At 29.9% G+C, this 23,934-nt stretch overlaps 1 protein-coding gene across 1 annotated transcript; it reads left to right on the top strand.

Annotated features, from left to right (window-relative positions):
* The first annotated feature begins 6,478 nt into the window (after window positions 1-6,478).
* On the top strand, window positions 6,479-15,924 carry LOC107637337 (putative FCP1 homology domain-containing protein C1271.03c). Its single transcript, XM_088485097.1, has 8 exons — window positions 6,479-6,491; window positions 6,548-6,590; window positions 13,673-13,782; window positions 14,003-14,084; window positions 14,284-14,350; window positions 14,844-15,029; window positions 15,121-15,181; window positions 15,752-15,924. The coding sequence occupies exons 1-8, from the start codon at window positions 6,479-6,481 to the stop codon at window positions 15,922-15,924; spliced, it is 735 nt and encodes a 244-aa protein (XP_088341223.1).
* The last annotated feature ends 8,010 nt before the right edge of the window (window positions 15,925-23,934 follow it).

The raw sequence follows: 23,934 nt of genomic DNA, 5'->3' as shown, positions 1-23,934 counted from the left end.
CATCGTATTATCAAACTAAAAGACAAGTATTATAAACAAGCAAGTTAATATAATTCAAAACATAAACAAAGTGTATTGATCGTCAACTATAATTCCTAGTATATTGTTCAACCATACTAAAACTATCAGCTATAGTCTTCAGTGTCATCTTCATCCTCATCATCATCATCATAGTCCTCATCCGAAGAGATTGAGGATGGCGACGGTGGCGGTGATAGTGGAACTGCACTAGAACTACTTGACTTCACTTGGACTCCTAATATAACAGAAAATCATAGTTTAAACATCAATATAATATCTTGCACAAATTCTAAAGGATTGCAATCCAAAGCAGTTTAAACATCAATAGAAAATCATAGTTTAAACATCAATAAACAATGAATCATAAATTATATCTTAGTATAGTTATAGCAGTGGGGTAATTTTTTTCTTTGTCATAACTTGTAATGTAAGAAAGGACATACCTTTGGTGAAGAAATATAAGGTCTTTGAGATGATATCTTTGCAAGAAGCTCTTCTGTGGGATTCAGCGGCGCAGTTGTCTCTTCTACTACCTCCACTATTTTACAATATGCAAGATCAGGGTTCTTGGCCATGACTGCCATAAGTTCTGCCACCTACCATAAAACAGAACTTGTTACTTTTGCTCTGTCATTCATAGGACTAGTTTTACAAAATTGGAAATTAGCACAAAAGTTTACATGTTAAGCACCTGAAGGTTTGATACTTGACCCCCAAATAAAGTGTCTTCTGTTGATAGTGTTAGGTTATAAGTTTCCTTGTAAGAATCCGTCGGCCGCTCCATACCTCTAGGTCTCACTATCTGAAGAACAATGTAAATAGTTTTAGACAGTTAGGATCCTGCTTTATGGCATAACTACCATCATAATCTTAAAAGTGAAAAATCACATGCAGTACTATTTTCAATATGAAGTTGATACTTAAAAACAGACTTTAAGATCGGAAATTCAGCAATCAGTTGAACTTCTTGTTAAAATATGATAATATCAGAAAGAATTTCATTAATGCTCACTTGAGAATAGTTGCAGGTAAACTAAATTTGTTTGTTCTCAATGAAGTAACCAGTATGAAGTGATTACTTTGGCAACAGTTGCTGCATCATAGAAAAAACAAAACCATTTTGAGTTTTCATCATATTAAGACATTAGTCTTAACCAAATAACAAGGAACAAATTGTTATGACAGTTTTGTGTTTTAAGATTAGGACTTAACAAGATCTTAACATAAGAGTGAAGAATCTTGTCTTACCAGCATCAATAAGGCTTTTGGTGGCGCGATAATCGATTCTACAAGGGCCAGTGATGTCAAAAACTTCCTTCTCACTAGCACCAATAGAACATATAACTGTTGATGCATTCCCCAGTGCTGGTCCAATTTGATCTGGTTTTTCCAAATCACATTCCACAATTTCAAGCTTCTCTACAGCTGGGCTAAAAACCAAAAACATTGTCTTGTTATTCAATACATCAGCATTTTCTTTATTGCCAAACCTACACAAATCATGAAATCCATAAACTTTCTTGTCTTACCTTGACTCCCTCCACTTGTTCCATCATCAAGCTTCATTTGCTCAACACTCTGCATATGTTCTATATCTTAATGCACATCCTTTTCATGTCAAGCACTAATGGATACCAAATCTTGTTCATAAGATAAAACCTGTACCTTGATTAGTAGACCAGCTCTCTCAGCACTCCTCACTCTAGCTCTTACTTTAAATCCAAGTTTTATAAGCTCTCTGAAATGAAACTATCACTAGTCAGCATTTTAAAGAAAGGAAGTTTCTTCTTAAAGAACAAGTGAATTAAAGAGTACTTACAAATGTACCTAATAGTTCTTGAACCAACTCTACCAGTAGCACCAGCAACAAATACTAAGTTATCATCCTTGGAATCTGTTTTCTCAGGAATCCCCTCAATTTTTGTTGAACCTTGTATAGAGTATAAATATTAACATTCATATTAGTGATCATCAACACAAACCAAACATGTATAGCAAAATTATATATCTAACAGTTCTATCTGAATCACCTGAAGCTTGAGCTCTAATGCAGTGGAACTCAGATGTGACGCTATCAAGAAAGGATAGACTTCAAGGAAGCAAAACCATGGAAACTATGAAGAAAGGATGGATTGCAATGCAAGCTGTTGTTGTGGCTACAGAGATGACCAAGTAGAAGCAAGAGTTGCAGGCGGTAAAGTTTGCTGAAGCTGTCTAAGAAGATTAATCATGCGGCCAGCAGTTTGTTCCGTTGCGAGGTCTTTTCCAGCACACAAAACCTACATCACATAAAATAGGCAACACTAAATAGAAAATCAAATTAAATCAAATCAAATATGCATTGGCACATCAAAGCAGCAAATGCTTGATAAAAACTAACCTCAGCAAAAACTGAAACTAAAAAAGAGTAAATGTGGGACTGCATTAGGAAACTAAAAGGGAAAATTTGAGTTCCTTACCTTTCAACCATGGAACAAAGTTGATCATGGACAACTTTGGCCTCAATCAAATCACCTTTTATTGGCCAGGCAAAGTCTACCCAATATAACCTTATATTAAGCTTGGTTATCAAATTCATGCCTAGACTAGGTCTCCTAAACTAACAAAAAAGTCCATACTGCACTCACAAAGGAACACCTCAGCTTATATGATATTTCGAGACTGATCAACAACCCCCTAAGGATTCAGATCATAATAACAACTTACTCATGCTATAAAAACCTAATGAATTCCATATAGATGCATCTAAGAACAGATAAACTTGTACACGGAATACCTTATGTAAAGCGTCCACCAGAGCTGGGGATGATACTGTCACTCAAAAATTTCAAATAGGATGCATCCCGACCTTGAGATTGCCCTTCAATAGCCAACTTTGCAGAACGTAATAGCTCCGACATTGCTAAAATGATATAAGAAATCATAACCATTAAAAACAGTTGGGATAATGGCATAAAGCAACTTAATGAGCAGAGGAAAATTGTTAACAAAAAAAGATGCAAAGGAAAAATCATTCTTATACCTGAAATGGCTGCTTTTCTAACCTCCTCATGGAAGTAAAATTTAAGAAGTGGAACTAAAGTTCCTGCAACATGTCCCACATGCAATTTAATACTCAGAAAAAGATGTTTCTATAAACAAAGTGCAATATGTAAAGGTGTTATTAACTTTTATAGTGTTCCCAGTCTAACCTGATCAATCCATGGAAAGAATCCTTCCTTCAACTCATCAGCATAACAGCAAAGCATGTTACAGGCTGTGGCCTTTTCTTCCAGAACACTAGTTTTGATATCAATTCTTTTGTCTCCAAGAGTGATGGTCTCCATACTATAATAGTATAATGAATAAACAAAACTTAGTTGGATTTATCTTGCCTAAGTAAAATTATCAATGCATCTGATTCACCAGTCAAATGAAACTGTAATGAAACTGTAATGAGCATTCGAAATGAATAAACATACCTGAAGAATTACAAGCAACTTGCTAACAATTCCATCTGATGGTTTATCAATGGCTAAGAGAAGAGGGGGTTGAATCTTAGCCCATTTTTGCTTGATAACACTTGCTGTCCTTTCAGAACACTTGAGGAGATATTTCTTATTTTTGTCTCGTGCCTAGTCAAGAGACTTTTTCTTTTTGTCTCGTAACCAGCCAAGAGATATTTTTCAGTTTTGTCTCCTACGCAGCAGAAAACAGAAATGGAGTAGAAGAGAGAGAAAATCACACTAAGATGTATCCTGGTTCAGCTGCTAAGTGCAATGCAGCCTACATCTAGTCTCCATCACAACAATGATGGAATTTCACTATAATCATCATGATTACATACACCAATTCTCCCTAGGAACTACTCTTCCTATCCGGGACAAGTCCAGAATCTAATCCCCAATCCTGAACTTGACTTGGTCACTGCCAAGCTTTCAACTGCTAAGTGCTAATCTAACTTGCAAGGGGATTCCCACAGAATCATAAAACACAACACAGATGTACAAAAGACCTCTAAGGACATCTATGGCTTTTCTTTTAATTTTGTGCACTCTGTCTTTTTTTGCTCTATGGATTTTTCATACAAACCTCACAGTTTGCCTTTTTTCATGAGACTCAAGACAGACAAAATTAAACAGAAAAATTACAAAATGAAGAACATTGAAGGAGAAGAACTTCTGTTAGCTTAGGTAGCTATGAGAACTCTATGCCTTGCACTCTCGCTCCTTGCTTCAAGCCCTGGCTGTTCTCCCTTATTTATAGAAGGGGAAGCCTCCACGGTTGAAACTGTTGAACCAAGCTAAACTTCTTCTTCTTCAAACCAAAACTGGTTCGGCCAGAGAGAGAGGAGAGAAAACCGAATGTAAAACCCAACATGCAATTACCTCTGTGTCTTTCCTTGTCACCAATCTTCATCAATCCGGGCCTTCCATCTTGACTTTCACTCCAAGAAGGATTCCTAGCCCTTGATGAGTTCTTGATGATGACAGCTCCTCCTGCTCTTATCCTCTGCCTCATCCTCCACGTAGCTACAGTAGCTACCTCCTGTAGTGGTTGAGCAAAGGTAGAGACGAGCCATGCCTCCAAGGATCTTCTTCCTCTGACCGAATGGATCTCTTCCATTTTTGGTTATGGAAGGCTTGAGACTTCTTCACCACACCTTACCTTTTGTTACAAAGATCTCAGCCACTCCATACTTCAGATTTTCTTTTTTCTTGATGCCATAATCACAATGGCCTCTTCCTTGCAACTAGATTCTCTGTGATTTTTACTGATAGCTTGCTTCACCCCTCCTTTCCTGCTAGACAAGACCGAAAGAGAGAGGATAGAGGACTGAGAAAAACTTGCAATGTAATTAAAGAAGAAAATGAAAATGAGTTAGGTTTACATTACCCATACCTAGCCTCTGCTTCCTTCTTCAGATTACTTGCTTCTACCATCTTCTTCTCTAACAGTGAGGTGACCGAATGCAAAGAGAGAGAAGAGAGAGTAGAAAAAAGAAAAGCAATGAAAGTAATGTGTGATATAAATTATAATCAATTAAAATCAATTAATCCCACTTCCCATGCCTTTGCCTTGTAACGTGCATAACTCAATAAATGCCATCAAATCAGATTTTCTCTTTCCATTTACCAAGGCATTTAATGATAATTGAATAAGTTTAAAATCCACCATATGATGAAAATGAGATCCGTTGGAAGCATGCAGCAAAATATTTGAAGAAATGGATTTTATCATTTTAAATGGGTAGCTTAAACCTTGACCCAATTCCTTTTTAATTTCGGGCCAACCATCTTTGTTGGGCTTCAAAATGGTTTTACTGGCCCAACAAATATAACAATTCAGCCATATATTATATAACATATTGCACAAGGCTGAATATATTATTTTAACACGATTTGGGCTTTGATTGCTTTTGTGCCCAATACAAATCTGCACAAACAAAATTATTAATTAACAAATGTGAATTGAAGATCAAATTAATAATTTTGTAATTAATTATTTTAATAATGTTTGATCATCATCAATTTAATTTGGAGTTTTCCAAACTCATCACCATCCAAGTAGGGTGTTAAAATATCAGGCGTGCAGTTCTCTGTCTCAGCACTGTAGTTACTTGTTTCGCCGGCATCTTCGTCCTCTGTCTCAACACTGTGCCAAGCAGGATCATCCTCAATATCCAACAGCATCTTCATCAGAATGGCGAACATCCTGCTGATAAACTGAGGCAGCTTCCTCATCATCCCAGGTGCCCTCTCCCTCGCCTCGGCCAGAGTAATCACAAACTCGATCGCCAAATGCCGCGTCCCTTCCTCCAGCGACTCTGCCTCGGCAATCTGAAGCATGGCTCCAACAACATCCACCAGCTGCCCTGGAGGAACCTCGGCTCTGTACCGGCAAGCTCGATCAGAAGTTCCAGAGCCTCCTGTGCAGTTAACCACTAATCGGCACTGTTTCAAACCGAATTTAGAGACCAGAGCAAGACACTGCACAATAATGCGTTTGGAATGAAAAATTAGCGAGAGAAACAAAGGATGGAGTTAAAGCTAACTGGTTAGTGGAGTGCGAATAGATCAAAAGAATGAAGATCTATGTAACCCTATATATAAAGTGTTTGATTCGATTTGATTCAGTTAGTGGAGAAGCTGGTCTTTGCCGGAGAAGAAGTTACCAACGGAGTCAACTATCATTCCGAGCTTCGCTTCAAGCTTCGGCATTCAACAATAACCACCGAATTTCCACCGAGTTGAGATGAGTTTCACGAATCGCTGCAGACGCGACCAGAGCGGCGGTGGAGAAGCCCGTGCGACGCAAGGGATGACAGAGAGAGATCCTGCGACGCGAGCGGCGGCGACAGCGGCGGAAGAAGCTGGTGCGACGCAAGCGGCGGTGACAACGGCGGAAGAAGCTGGTGCGACGGAGAGAAGAAGCAACTCGGTGACGGAGAGACTCATTTGATTTGTGTGGAGTGTGAATGGATCGAGAGGGTAGGGATAAAATTAGGATTAACTCAATATTTTCGACGGAAAATTTTAAGTTACAGATGAATTTTCTGTCTGTAATAATTTAATAAAACGCAGCGTTTTGTCTATTGAATTATAGACGGATTTTTCGTCTGTAATTATTTTCCACGAAAAAAAATTAATTTTACCGACAGAATTATCGACGGATTTTGTTTTCTGTCTGTAATTTATGCTAATTCATTTTTTTTGTTTTCTGACAAAAAAATTCCTCTGAAATTCCATCTGTATTTCCGTGGGATAAAATCTGTCAGAAATATCCGTCTGTAATAACTAATTTTCTAGTAGTGATCACTATTTTCTTGAGGAGTTGCGTTGTCATTTTGCGAAATAGATAAGGATCGAGTTAGTAGTTCACTTTTTATCATATATTATCCTTATATTTTGAAGTGATTCAAAATTTTACTATTTAAACTTTCTTTTGATTAGGTTAAATGTTAATTAAACATCCCTTTAAATATCACATTTCTATATGCTTAAATGATTAAGTATCTGATTATTATTCATTCTTAAAAGTAACTAATTACGAAGTAGAGACATTTTTTTATTTATTGTGTCCGCGTATCGAATACATTTTGGATAGACATTTATTCATACTCGTCGATACACATTTTTTATAATCAATCGTATCTTTATAAAAAATTATTCTTTAAACACATTTGGACACACCTAAATACTATCACTTATCAGCGTATTCAACCTTATTCTTAATATGTATTCTTAAAATGAATTTAGAAATAGTATATATTATTGATTGTTAAAACCAAAAATATTTTAAATACTTTATATAATTAAAAAATAATTTATATTTTAATATCAATAAAAATACAAAAATATCATTACAATTTATTTAAAAAATATTTTATATTTTATATATATGTCATATTTTTGTATCTTATAAAAATTTTAAATTTGTATATTTGTGTATTTCATATCGTATCATGTTCTATATTGTCAGTATCTATACATGATAGTCAATTAATAAGCAAAAGTACAATGCAACAGTAATATTAAGATATTTAATTAAACCGGTTAATAACTGTTTCAATCCCTTCAACATCATAATGTAAAGTATGCAACAAACTAAATCAAAGTCTCGCACATACTAAGCTATAGCTTAACCACAGACAGATAAGCCTTAAAAGTTTTCAGGTACGCTTCATAAATTGGTTGACTTTCTTTCCATATCTGAAATAATATACAAAACTTAATGAATATATATTCATGTGACCAGCATCTTAATAATTAAGGCCGGACCATACAATTTTCCAACTGTATAAGCTTTAATATGTATGTCTTAGAACCCCCAACAAAATCCCATAAAGCCACCTACAATATCTGTTCTTTAATCTAGACATACACATTAAATTTTGCCAGCAAACTTGTTTTTCTTGTACAGTAGTGTAAAATCATATATTGTTAATGGTTAGGTACATATATATAACTTTTATTATACCCAAAAAACACTATAGTATATATATAAAGGGACTAATACCAAATAAACATTAAGAATATTTTTGTCCTTATAACAATTAAAAATATAATGTATTCCTAGCCATCCAAATAAATATTTCATAATAGAGTGATTAGATAGAGTTGTAAGAGAATGGATAACTTGCTTTTGTTATAACCAAATCCCTTCTCGTTTCAAGAAAATACTAGTTTTCCAAAAATTGATTGTGTTAATAAATAAGCTGTGAAAGTAACAGAATGGGATTCACAAAGTGAGAACAAAACAAATTGTTAAAAGAGGGTATCCAAAAACATGATTAGATGCAAAACAATAATATTGTTTCAAAAATGCAATAATAATAATCCACGATCAAAGTCTATTTTGTCAGATTTTACTTAATTGATGAGGACCACACTTTAATTCCTCTAACTATAACTAGGACCACTCTTCCTTGTTGTAACTTTTCAGGAGATGGATGCAAGAGGAGGGCCATTAACCAAAAGCATTATATCTAACATACCTTCAATAGGATGAACAAATAATGTATCAGCTTAAGCATGTGAATCCACAATCATGGCGTGCATTAAATGCACATGATCCAAGTGATCATTCTGCAAAGTAACTAGCTAGCTACACTTAATTTGATCATAGACTAATTCATTCATTCAACTTTTTTCATCACCAATTAACTTTATAGATCTGGTCAAATAGTAGGGCTTTCTGTAACCTGGTGATAATGTATACATGATCGATTTTGAGACTATTGATGGTGTCATACTAAACCTCTCTGTATCATAACTTTTATGAGTCTTCTTAACTTTGATAAAATTGTATTCTGTTTCTCGAACTACAATTTAATTAATTAAACATTGAGTAATATTACGTAACCAGCAAATATTATCGTTTTTTACTAATTTATATCCATATTTATAAAAAATTTACACACAAGAAATATATAGTATGTACATATATTTACTAGAATATACATATGAATTAATACAGTTTATACTTATATTTTTTAAAATTTGTATACATGAATTAATAAAATTTATTTATTAAAGATAATTTAATATTTATACTAATTAAATGATGACCAAAAATACTAAAAATTACTAACTCTTAAAAATAGATCCCGCTAGGAAGACAATGGACTATTTGTACAATGTGTACAATGGGTTATTGAGTTACAAAATGAACATCCCTCATACTATATAGAATAACCATCCGAGTACTAGCTAGGATAATAAACATCTTTCTAAAAGATTAAATTAATTTTGGGATTCACCAAAGATCGAATTCTTGACCTTTCGGATCTAACGTTTTAACACCATATCATGATACCACTCATTCCAAAAGCTTCAGCTGATGGAAAAAAGTAACATTAATGATTATATCTCTAATACTCCATAAACCTCCATTGTACATATTGTACAAGTATTCCATTGGCTCCTCATACTTTTCCCTTAAAAATTTATCTCAAATGACCAGTTAAATCTCATGTTGCCTAAAATAAAAAAATACGATTATTCTATATTTTTTAGAATTTGTACACATAAATTAATAAAATTTATTTATTAAAAACAATTTAATATTTATACTAATTAAATGATAACAAAAAATACTAAAAATTACTAACTCTTAAAAATTTATCTTAGAAACCGGTTAAATCTTACGTTGTCTAAAATAAAAAATATGATCATTTTTATAAGCATGATATAATATAATCTTTAAAATTAAATATCTTATTTTAAAAGATAAGTTAACTCTATTTAATTTTTAATATAATATCAAAGCTAAATTGAAATTGTTATTAGCCCGTTCTTATGCTACACAAAAATTCAAGTTGTTTTCAAGTGACTAGAACACATCCCCGTAGTTCAATTAGAAAACTCACTGAACGAAACTGAATGTTAATTAAGTTGAAAATAAAACAATAAAAGCGAAGATATATATAAGAAAGATTAAATATAGGTAGCTAGGTTTAGCATAGAAGGATGGGAATGAAGTGGTGTGTGTGTTATATTATTTGATTTATGTGGTCCAAACTCCAAACTCCTTTCACGGACTTTGATGTGTCGGTCCATCGAAAGTTAGGTGTGTGCAACACAGTATGTAGATATGTGGCATACTGCCATTTTGGTGATACATGAGGTAGGCATCATATATAAATATATATACACCTATCATCAGTTTTCTCATCATCAATATTATTGTTTCCAAGTAGTGGATCGATGGCCACTGCAATCCTCTAATTTAATAAAGTTTCATCCCTAATAACTAAATGTGTGCTCAAGCTTCAACTTTTTCAAGCTTTTGCCATAAAGATGAGAAGAATATATGATTATGTGGCTGAATTTTTTTTTCATATATGAAAAAAATATTGATATTTTTGTTGGAAATAAAATTATTTGGTATAATTATAGATATGTAAATTTTGTGGGTGGAAAGTTAATACGGAAAGGTGTGTTGAACACGTGGTAACATCCTGTCCAATACGCAAGAGACGTGTTGAATAATTTCTATAATACTATAATACACTTCAAATATTAATATTCAACCAAAACACCATCTCTATTTTCATATTAAAAATATTTTTGGTGATTATTTTATGGTAGTTATGATATTTTAAAAAGTGTTATCTAAAAAAAATGTTACAAATAAACATATAAAAAAAATATATAACTTTAATTTTAGTAACATCGTAATCACTATAGTAGTATAGTCATACTAGAATTCACCTATCTCTATATATATAATAGTATAAAAAATTTTATATTATTATTTAATAAATTAATGTGTTTATATAACTTTTAAATTTAAAAAATTAATTATGTTTCTAAAATGACAATATACAATTGAATGACTTGGTTTAAATTTTTAGTACATGATGCCTTGATTTCATGTCATCGCACGTGCGTGAATATAAATAACAAGTTTATTTAAGAAATGCTCAATTTATAAAGAATTTAATTTCACCTTCTACTTGGCCTGTTGGCTACAGTTTCATCATGTCATCATTCAAAAGACGGTTAATATATAGAAGAGGCAAAGCTAAAAATTTCAATCTTCTATGTTTTATCACCCTTCTTGCACGACAATTTCTTTTTAAGGATATATATATAACTGCTTCACGACTCTATCTCTCTTAAGTATTCTTTTTATGTTCACGTCACATACATCATTTAATTTTTACCTGTACAAGTTAAAGCTAGCTAGAATACAAATTTATCATCATGTGTATTACTAATACTAGTAATATGAATAATATACCATATATTATCAAATAAAGTACACAAATTATATACCATATATAATTAAGCTAAGTCATAGATATGTAATAAGTATTATATATTAAAATTCTTACTTTCTAAGTAACATATTATTCAACTCGAACAAGATTATTGGAAAATAACAACATAATCCTTTTGACATAAACAAAATTGTGCACAGCAGAGAAACTTCTTCAGGTGATATTATTCAAGTTGTTGAATCAATATATTAAGACTTTACTTGAGAGAACCACAATGATTATTGGGACATGAATGAATTAGGTTAGTAGAGTATTAAGTGGGGCTGTAGGAGTCAGATAAGAAGCATGAATGTTAAAACTTACCATCATATTAAAGTAATATTATATTCTTCCGTACAATGGTGGGTAATACATGGACATGAAGAATTGAAGGGCCTCTTCCTAAATCCACCATGCACGATACAAACATAAAATCTTTGACAGCTCTTGCATCAAAGTGGGTAACACTGCTAACTTAAATATTAAGCAAGAAAAGTCTTTTTGTTGTTTTTTTTTTCTTTTATAAAAATAAAATAAAAATAAATGTTTTTTTTTAATATTTACTGATATTTCCTACAAAAATGTTACATTATTGTTTCATTTTTATATAACTCATAAAAAATGCCGATATATTTATCCGAGTTTAACATTTTATGAAAAACAGTAAAAGTAATGTCTTATATTTTTATTTTTTTACTATATTTTTTTGGGCTGCAAATTTTGGGAGATACTTTTTGGTCTGGCTTTTCAGACTATTTGGAAAAAAAGGACCTGTCAAAAAAACCGAAAAAAATGCCCTTTGAGGTAGCCCATTGGGCTTCTGGCAGGAGTATTGTGTTAGTGAGGTAGGCCCACTACGGATGCATCTTCTCCTTTATTGGGCTGAAGGGAGTTCTAGTTGAAGGGACCGGACTAACGGTTCCCAACAAGAAAACAAAAATTTGGGCAGACGTTTCAGTTTTCATCGGTCCCAAGAAAACTGTTTCTGTTTCCAAGAGCAAAATTAAATTCTAGCTAAAGATCAAGACCAAAAATATAATATATATATTCTAGCTAAGGATATTTATTAGAGCTTTATCTAACAACTCTTTATTCGAAGTCAGTTTGAATAAATAGTTTAATTAATTTTTTTAAAAATAGACTTAAATAATAAATATAATTATTTTATATTTAATTTTTTAATCATAAAAATATTTATATTTAAAAAAAATAATAAATTTTTTTATTATAAAAAAAATTATTTTTTTATAAGTGCTTAAATAATTTTTTATAAATTTATAATTTAATTTTAAAAGTTACATTAAATATTAATGTTATAATTTTTTATAAGTTAACAGTTAAAAAAAATTATTTATAGACCTATTCAAACACCCTTAATTTATTATGGTTTTAGAATTAATAAATCGCAGCTGAGAGCTTGAGACTTTAGTCAAAGTAATAAATCATGTGTCTCTTAATATATTGTATTTGAATTTAAAATTTGACGAAAACTAAATAGTGAATAGAAATCCTTTAGTGTTGAATGTGTGAGCGTATAGTGTGAATGTGTAGTGCGAGTGATTTCGTAATGTAATACCAAGAATTTAGGATTATTCAATTTATCATAAAAAAAGATTAATAAATTTTAAATTTAGTTAATGTGCTAAGAATATATGTTAAGGTTATTAATAGTAATTTTTTTTACTTAAATAAATATATAATAAATATATTAAATTTAAATATTTTTTTTATAATTTCTTTTAATTGATAAATCTTATAAGAAACTTGTTCAAATTATAGATTTAGTTAATAAAAAATGTCTTAAAGACGTTGGTTCAACATATAAAAGTGATTTTTTTTTAATTTTTCCAAAACTTTAATGTCTAGTAAATTTAAAAATGTTATATTATCTTATTTATATTTTTTATACGTAAACTTTTTAATTTTAATATATTTAAAATACACATAAAACACTTGTTAATAAAATTTTAAATTATTAATGTAGATAAATTACATTTTAATAAATTTTACATAACACTAAATTATACATTGTCATATCACTAAAAATAATAATATTTAATAATTAACTAAATACATAATGACGTAGGAATAAATTTTTCTATAATGAAAAAGGTGGTAAAGTAATTAATAATGAAAAACTTTTGCGCTTCTCTAACCATTGAAAGTACATTCCAACTTCCCAGTAAATTATTATTTAATAATTAATAAAACGAACCACCCTAAGTTGAAAAATCCCAAAGCACTCGATCTCTCTCTATATATATATATGTTAACGTTTTCTCTCTTTAATATATATCATAGACAAGAACAAAGTAACAATAACATGGAGTCTGATGAAAACCAAAGTAACAAAGTAGTTTCTAAGATATCAATGAAAGGTGTTGAGAATAATACTTATGTTATTAGATGCTTGAAGAAAAAGCTTCTTGTTCTTGACATCAATGGCCTCCTTGCTGACATAGTGTCTCCTCCTCCAGAGGGTTTCAAACCTGATACAATCATAGCACGGCGAGCAAGTAATAATAATATATAAATTAAAGATACATGCATAAGCATATGCTTATGATTATTGAGTTATTATTATTATTCTACGTGTATTTTTAATAAATCATGTATAATTGTTTACACACATTTTAGTTTTTACTAAATGGGAAAGCTTAATAATCTTGGTAGTAGTTAATAATGTTAATTACGATATCTATTCCTTACTTTCTAATAATTAAATTTCATTTTCAGTATTCAAGAGGCCCTTTTATTTGGAGTTTCTGAACTTTTGCTTCGATAAATTTGAAGTGGCTGTCTGGTCTTCAAGAACTAAGTATCCGTCGTTACCCATATGTTTATTTTTTAATTTATTATTATTATTAGTAACATTCAATTTTCATTTATTATTCGCTGCTTCTCAGGTGTGTTTTTTCTATATTTAGTATTTTGTTCTTCTCTTGGAATTTTTTAATTTGTAACGAACTTGTTAAGTAATGTAATGTTAACTTATGTGGCTATTACGACTTTTGTAGGGAAAATACAGATATGGTCATCGATTACGTGATGGGAAGTATGAAACACAAGTTGCTCTTTTGTTGGGTAAGCATTATTATGATCATGCTCTGTTAATTTTCTTTTGTTCTTCATTCTCAATATCTCAATATATAGTGTATTCCTAACAAGTAGAGCCTACTAGAACTAGAGTAATGGTCAATTTCATCATTTTTTTTATTGTTATTTGTTATACAATATCAACAATAGGTTAACTCTAAAAGAAGCATTATAAGTGTGTTGATTATCAAAAGCTTAAGCCAAAATTAAATTTTAAATTAAAACTTGCATTTTGCTACTTGTGTCAATTTTAAGGATTATTCATTAACATAATCATTATTATGGATTTTTATTGTATTTTATGCCTTATATATTCTTGTGATATACATTACTACTATTGCACTTGTTCAAATATTATTTTATGATACATGCCATTGGTTACATAATTGGGGATTGTATATTAATTTTAAAACTTGAAGAAATCACCTCAAGTATTAATGGTTTATTTTCATCTCATTCTACAAAATATAAACTTGGGCAGGATGCTTCTCATTGTACTAAAACAACTTTCAAGACACTTGAAAACAAGCACAAGCCAGTGGTTTTTAAGGACCTGAGGAAAATTTGGGAGAAGCATGATCCAAGTCTTCCATGGGAGAAAGGATATTATAATGAATCAAATACATTGTTGTTGGATGATTCTCCATACAAAGCATTACTTAATGCTGTAATTTAATAACTCCTTTCTTTCTTTCTATGTTACAAATAGAATTTCATTTTCTAACTCGGTTATGAATATGTTTGTGACATTATTTCAGCCACAGAACTCGGTCTTTCCGCATACATTCAGCTTTCAGAATCGGAGTGACAATTCACTAGGTATGGTGCAAAAATTAATAAATGTTAAATAAGGTAAGTTATGGCTGTTTTTGACTGATTTTCTTTGGTTACCAAATATTTCCGATATTTAATTAGGGTAAAGTATATTTTTTGTCCCTGAAGTTTGGCAAAAATTTCAAAAATACCCCTAAGTTTTATTTTGTTTCAATTTTGTTCCAAAAGTTTTCGATTTGCATCAAATATACCCTAAACGGCTAAATTTTCAAAAAATTTAAGGCTAATCTAACAATAATACATGAAAATTATGCTTGATTTGCTTATGTTGAGGGTTGTTCTTATGATATTGTTGTTGAATTAACCTTAAATTTTTTGAAAAATTAGCTGTCAGGGATATATTTGATGCAAATCGAAAACTTTTGGAACAAAATTGAAACAAAATAAAACTTAGGGGTATTTTTAAAACTTTTGTCAAACTTCAGGGACAAAAAGTATACTTTACCCTATTTATATTTATTAGGATAATTATAATGGTTAATTAAATGGAGATGATAATTTTTTACTTTTTCATTTTATGTTTTTTAAAGCTTGTGTGTGCAATTAATGTTTTAGGTGATAAAGGTGATGTGCGAAAATATCTGGATGGATTGGCGAATGCTGAAAGTATGAACAAGTATGTTGAAGAACACCCATTTGGTCAACAACCTATCACTAAAACAAGCCCTTCCTGGAACTATTACCACAACGTTGTTGCTACTATTTCTACCTCTCAACAAGGAAAGTGATATCACTTATAATACCAAAATAACAATATTATTACTATATCATAAACTTTAATTATGATATGTATGGACTAAAGTTTTATATGTTAGGGACTAGTTGGTATCTTAAACCATTTAAATGTTTTGTACTTGCTATTATTAGTTGCGGACCTTCATCTTGTGATTCCTTTTTGTTTTATGAATATTAACATGCTAATTAGTAATCAGAGTTTCTCCTTTCTTTCTTTTTTTTTTTGTCATAAAGTTTCTCCTATGTTTTTTTTTTTTTGGCCGTGTCTCCTGTGTCTGTATGATGCTATATTGAATTGATGATATCATTTTGGGCCTCATTTCCGGTCCACATAGAATTGGGCCAAATGAATTTTTGGTCAGCGCAGTGTGAGTCCAAAGTTTAGTATAAAGAACAAAGACGCATATAGTACCTTGTGGATAGTTTTTTCTTTTTTTTTGGGCTTCGGCCCCGATTACCAACCCAAAAAAAAAAAAGAACAAAAACACAAAATTTAGTATTCTTATATTTTATTTGATGATAAAATAAAACAAATTATGAAAATATAATTTATTCTTATTTTTTTATTTAAAAAAATTGAAAAAATATAATTATAAAAAATTAATAAAAATAATAAAAAATAAGTTATACTTTTTGTTAATATTTTGTCTTTTTTGTCGTAAAAGACACAAAATACACTAATTTAATATTTTTAAACACAATATTTTAGTGTTCTGTTTTAGTGTCTGTAAATAAATGCAGTCTTAAGCCTTTGTTAAGTGCCACGTCCAAAAAAAAAAAAAAAAAAAAAAAAAAAAACTTTCTTAGATTTTCACAAAAACCAAAATATATTAGATTGGTGGTATGGAATTTTTGAATGTATCTTTGGTAGGAAAAAGTGAAATACAAATGAGTGAAGGATTTCATGGATGAATTTAGACGGTTATTCAAATATTCTTTATTAAGTCAAGAGTGTTCTGCTATTTACTATATGGATAGGTTTAATTTTGACCATATACTTTCTCTGTTTAGATAGATCATTTAGATTTATAAAGACAATTAATTATTCTAATTGACCAAATTTTTTATAATATAATATTGTGATGATAAAAAAAATTAAATAAGAATTTCTACTGTATTATACAAAAGAGTATTATACTTTTTATTTTTTTTTTTCCATAACGTATTAGCATTTGGTCTAAATTGTATATGAAAAGAAGCCATTTTGTCTTGGAAAAAAAGACAAAAAAAAAAAAAAAGAAAGAAATGATACCATTTATACATATCTAGAGGACTAGAGGATTGATTTAATATTCATATCACATTCACAACAAATTTACTTTTCATTCAAATTAGGATTGATGTGTACACATACATAGATGTTGAATGAATTTTAGCATGACACATAATTGTAGGTGAATTTTACGATTTCCCCCCCTCAGCAAATGAAGAACCTTTTAAAAAGAAGATAGAAGGAGGCAAAATTGCCTGAACCAAATGGAGTAGTTTGCCCTCAATTTACGAAAATAGTTTGGTGAGACTCATCATTATTATTCATACGTTGGACGGAACATGTGGCAAATAAGATGTCACATTATTGGAACTGGTTCACTGTTGTACTAACATGTTTTGAGCAATGATTCTAACGTATCAAAGAAAGTTGCATTATTCCTATTCATATCTCGACCTATACACTTGGTAAATTTTTTTTCATCATGCAATATATGATATGATTACGAGATTGACATGTATGTTACCAGTTACCAGCAGTGGCCATCATATTGTTGTAGGAGATAGTGGATTCTCGCGCCCCGAGTTATTTGCCTAACAACTCGCATGGTGCCTCCTCCTCTTATCAAACTATATTATACATATCAATCTTTTTGGAATTAGATGAATCCTGAGCTTGCAAGAAATTTAATTATTTTATTAACCAAGGAAAAAAAGGGTAAAAAAATCCATTGAATAACAATTGCCAAAGATGGTCTCACATTAAAAAGAAATGAAAGATTCATAAATTTAAGGTGAAAATTCATGTGCAGTCAACTTTACATGAAGTTGATGGTTAAGAGCCGTTAGATGAAAATTTAGTCAAATTAGTCAAATCATCTAACCGCTTTCAACTATTAACTTGACGTAAAGTCGACTGCACCTGAGTTTTCACCTAAATTTAATGTCTTATTAAAGGATTTGAATTGAGTTAGATGTGATATTTTTTCGTAAATTTTCGATGGCCAATAATATAACTCTCCACGGCAGCTCAACGAAAAATCTAATATGTATTTGAATTTAGAAATAAATATTAATTAGGTCACATGAAAATATATCAAATGATGATTGATGAATATGAGGACTTGAGGAGTGGTATTTATTAAAAATCCCATGACACTTAAACAACATAATTATGGTAACCTTTATAAGTACTTGTCAGTTGTCATTTTTTTAATGGATAAGTGTTTGTCATTCTTTAATTATTCTATAAAATTAAATTAGATCTATTTACATTTGAATTGAATCCACCAAATTTTAGTAAATTATTAGATAAAAATTCATGTAAAATTATTTTCATATAATATTATTAGTTCAGAATCATTAAATAATAATTTAATCAAATATGTTAAATAATCAAAGAACAACTTTACATAAAGACTATATATAAGTCCCTACTAAATTATTAACACGCGGGGGTATCTTATTATTTTGGACCGATGAGTATTTAAATTCTAATGAATCTTCACATGAAACTGTAATGAGCTTTCGGGTTTGATCCTTGGTGATCTGATCTGTATGTCTATTGAATACTATGATTTAATTTATATTTGACTTTTTATTAGTTAACAAATTATCATAAAATTGTACAGGATTTTTTAAAATATATTGCTTTGAATGTTCGTGACAATGAACATGCTAAGTAAGCACGTGACATCTATTATTGATGTCAACTTCATTCTCGATTTCCTTTTTCCATGTATATGATAGAGAATTTGTCAGAATATTGAGAAGGTTTGCGTTTGCAAGTGATCATCATCACTACTTAATTAGCCAGGTCCATAATCTTCCACGTATAAGATATGAAACTAAAGTATTTTATGCGATTCAATTATTATGTGTTATGACTTGCAATTCAAATTAAAACGAGAGAAGGAAAGAAGCAAGTTAGTGTTGATTTTATTGTTTAAGTTGTTGGAGGATATTGTAATAATAATTAAACTAGTACCTACTAACACATGTAAGATTTGAAAGGCTGTCTTCTCATGTGACATATATATGATAAAGGTCTAAAGGATAAGATGGAATCAAAAAGTGCAATTTGCCTCTCTAACATGCTTTGTCCCTAGTTTAATGCTCACACAATTTTGGGACCCTTTTCTGCATTATTCCTTAGAATGTGAACAATATTCTAGTTTTGCTCACTTTTGAGCTTCCTTTTATCATAACATCAATCTCTTTCATTCTTTGAGATTCCCCTATATTTTTCACCTCCCCCTCTAGCTACCTATATATATTGAGTAAAGTGGACAATAATAATCTCTCAATTTAATTTATTATGTAACAACTATATATATACATTTTTTTAGTAAAGTATCGTTTTTATCCCCAATATTTGTGATAAATTCTATTTGTCTCCCTAACGTTTAAATCGTCATATTTGTATTATTAATGTTTATAAAAGTGATTCAATGTTATCCTACTATCAATTATACTAACAAATCATATTATGTTTTTTAATTATTCTTACTTAGATGTATTTATTCTCAATTAGGTCTCACTTGAATGTGTTCAATTTTAATATTATACCCACTATTTGTGTTTAGATTCAATTATGTCCCTAGAAAAGTGAATTATGTAAATATTGTAGAAATTAGTTTCAATATTTGATGAGCTATTTTTCGGAGTACATTATCGATTCTATCTCAAACATTTGTATTTTAACTTCAAGAAAGGATTTTTAAAACTCAAACTAAAGCGTTTATGATGTGTAATTGACGGCAGGATAACATTGAATCACTTTTACAAACATTAGGAATACAAATAGAACGATTCAAACGTTAAGGACACAAATAGGATTTACCCCAAACGTTGGGGACAAAAACGATACTTTACTCTTTAATTTATTATGTAACAACTATATACATCTTTTTATAAACTTATTAAGTTAAATGCTTAATTTATTATAAAAATTAAAGATTACTAAAGTTGGAAACCAAACATATAGCTAGCTGAAATTATTCTAAGTCATTTAAATAAATTAAGTACCACATATTAATTACCTAACATTATATATATGTTAGTCATCAAATTAGGTAAATGTCATGAAGATAGATATTATTGGTAGATAATCATATGATATGCCAATATATATAATTATTAATTAATGGGGTCCGAATGAAGCTTCTTAATTGGACTCATTAGAGTTTGAGAGAAGTAAGATGCAGATGGCTTGCTTGCAATTCTAATTAGCCTATGTCCAATAATAAGTAAGGAACCTCGTGATGCTTCACTTTTTACATGTGATTGTGTATCCCCTTTTCCATTTCCACCTTTAACCATAGATCACCATCAATTCCTTTAGGTATGTAACGTCAAGCAATGATTAAATATATAATATAACATTGATGCTTAATTCCATATTGGTGCAATATTAGCATTATCTTTAATTTAACCGTTATTAATTATTATATAATGTTTACATATATTTGGTTGATGTGGTTGAATTAATCTATATTTAATTGTGTATATGTTATATTCAGAACCTATATATATTTTCATCATCGCGGTCACTATGATAGACTATACATTACTATATATTATATAATACTTGATGTTGAAGACTTAGTTTCTCTCATAGAACAATCCACATGACCTTCATGCAGTGTATGATTATTATTGTACTTCATCATGATTTTTTGGAACCACCATTAGCCATAAATTACTAGACACAGAATCATGAGGAATTTAGAACAATTAAAACTTTCACAATATTCGGAGGTGGCTTAGCTTATTCATATACGATAGTAATCCCCTTTATTAGCATAAGATATTTTACTTATAGATTAATTTTTATATCTTTCCTTGTTAATTAATTATATACTACATGATATACAGAAAAATAAAATAAAAAATGGGTAATGCTAGAGAGAGAAAAAAAAAAATCGGAACTTGCTTCATTTAATATTTATTACTTATCGCGACAATTAATGAATATTAAATAAGAAAAGTTATAGCTGTTTTTGGATAATATTTTTTGGTTACCAAACAATTCCGACAAAAAATATAAGAAAAAAACAAGGATTTGAACGAATGATTTTGAATTATGGTGTAGAGTCCCAAATTAATTGAAGAGAAAAATAAAATATGATTAATAAAGGCGTAGATACCTCTTTTTGTATTACATATAATAGATATAATATTAGAATTCTATGTCTAAAAAATTTAGAATTTGATCTTTAATAAATTCTAAAAATAAAAAAATAACCTAAAACAAAATAGAAACTAAACCTAATAGTATCCAATAATTCATCAATTATTTGCAAAATTAAACATGACTGTATATTTCTCTTTATAGCTGATTTAACCTAATTCTATCTTGGGAAATTGCACCCCATCTTACCTTTAATTTGACAATTATTATATGCTAATAGTGTCGATACTAAATTTTCATTATAGTAGCATTTATGAAGAGGACTATTCCATCTATATTGCATGGACATAATTAATGGTATAGTATAATAAGTTCATTATTCGTTCATCTACCTTACACATTTTGCTTAGTGCAAAACCTAGCTAGAAAACTTTATTAGGTCACCACTTGATTAGGTTAATGCAATTGCTAACAAGCCAATTTATTATGGCAACATTATTCCCCAAATTTATATCGTTACATGCGCAATTAAATGTTGTTTGGACTTTGGAGGAAATATATCTTAAGATAGAGAAAATGCATTCTTAACTAAGGTTCTTCAGCAGAGCGTGACACAGCTATTAATGTATGTTATGCAGTTTCCGGACATTAAGCTGTCCCAAATATATTATTGCAACTTTGTACCTTTAAATAATATAATTAGTAGTACAGTGTATAGGGAGCCTACATATGGATTTAAATTAATTAATAATTAAAGGTGTAGACTGTAAATTAAAGTTCATATATATAAAATCGGAAATGTTTGGTAACCAAAGAAAATCAACAAAAAACAGCTATAACTTGTCTTATTTAACATTCATTAATTGTTGCGTTAATTAATTAATGTTAAATAAGATAAGTTCTGGTTGTTTTTTTTTTTTGTCTACCTAACATTACCCATATAAAATATCTTCGGATCAGATCATTAATGCAAGTTCATATTATATACTCTTTCTTTTTCAAGTTATTAACTATTTTTTTTTCAATTAGTTGTTGTATATAGTTATTAAGATAATTATGAAATTTTACTAAAAGTATAAGTAATTAAAAAAATAGAAAAGTATTTTTAATATTATTTTTCTTTTATTAATTCTCCATTTTACAATTTTTTTTCTATTTAACAATAAAAGATATAATAGATAAAAAGTAATTAATAATTTTCTAAAATTAAACAATATACCTAATTATAAAATTCAAAAAGAAAAGAGGTAAATAATTTGAGTAAGAAGGATAAGGAAATTTATGGAAGGATATTTTAATTAATTTAATTTACACACTTTTCAAACTTAGCGGCTAACATGCACATTGCATAATAATCATTAGACTTACAAGGGGTTTTGTGAATTATTGAATATATAATTTCACGGTTTCAGAAGCTAGTGTCTTATTTATAGGATCATTATTCTGCAAAGAATTTTTCAAACTGTTGTATTACCTAAGACAATGGTTAATTTTTGTTTTAATTTTCTTGGAATCTATAAACAAATAAGTAATTAATAAAGAGCGTATATATGAAGAAAAGGTGTGAATGTTTATAAAGATTTACCTTGATGATTGATGTGCTTTAAATTATTGCCCTTGAGTATATTATAATATTGCTGCTAATTTCTGGTGTACTAAAATAATATTGAAGATCAGAACCATTAGTTGTCCTACTTTATTACCACCAACATAAAATATTGGAGGATGTAACGTAATCTCTAATTATTCTTTCTCTGATATTCATAGTATATAGATAGTATTCCAATAAAATCTCAACTTTATCTCTTATTCCAATACTATATAAAGTTCCTAGCTAGATTGTATGTGGAATATAGATGACACTCATCGTAATGTTTCATCCTATAGTTAGGAACTGTACTGATACCTCCGATACGTGTTGAGAGATGGATCGAAAATTTGCGGATCGAAACAGATATTAAATTATTTGACTGGAGTAATGTGGAGTGTTATCTACAAAAATATTCCAACGCTCAAATCAAAATAGATTTTAGAGGTATAAGATGTGTAGAGTGAATGAAATATCTGAGGGTATGTGTGGTTGGAGAAATTATAAATAATTCCTAGGAATTTTAAGATAGGAATATTATATTTCCATGTTTGGTTCAAAGTTTGAAAAGCTATTTCTAAGCAAGTTTGATTCCAGGGAATTAGAATACTATCATTTCAATTCCCACCTTCCCGTTGGTATCTTTAATTTCCATGGGAATGGAATCTTTGTAACAAAGTAATACTTGAACCACACACGTTCTGAGGGGTTTGGAGCTCCCCTTTATATAGGTGATAGTAATTATCTTATCTTATCTTATTTGGTTAAGGTAAGAGAGGTATTTAATTTTGATTATTGATTAGAAGCTCTAGTGAGCCGATTCTGGACCTTCTAGAAGGGTGAAGCGGTTCGGATTCGGATAACCAGATTTGGAGACTGTTCTGGGTGTGAAAGTCGTGAGCCAGATCCGTAACAGGAACAAAACAATTGTGATTGATGTGTAAAATTGGGTGAGGCTAATTTAATTTTAAAAGTTAATTTAAAAAGTAGAAAATATATTTATTTATAATTTTTTTAAAAATTTTATTTACAAGAGATGTAAGATTTATAATATTGATAAAATATGAAATTTTA

The sequence above is a fragment of the Arachis ipaensis genome, chromosome B4 (assembly GCF_059453495.1).
Source record: "Arachis ipaensis isolate K30076 ecotype BB chromosome B4, ASM5945349v1, whole genome shotgun sequence".
NCBI lineage: Eukaryota > Viridiplantae > Streptophyta > Magnoliopsida > Fabales > Fabaceae > Arachis > Arachis ipaensis.
Note: the sequence above shows the minus strand (reverse complement) of the source record. Positions and strands in the feature narration are given on the sequence as shown.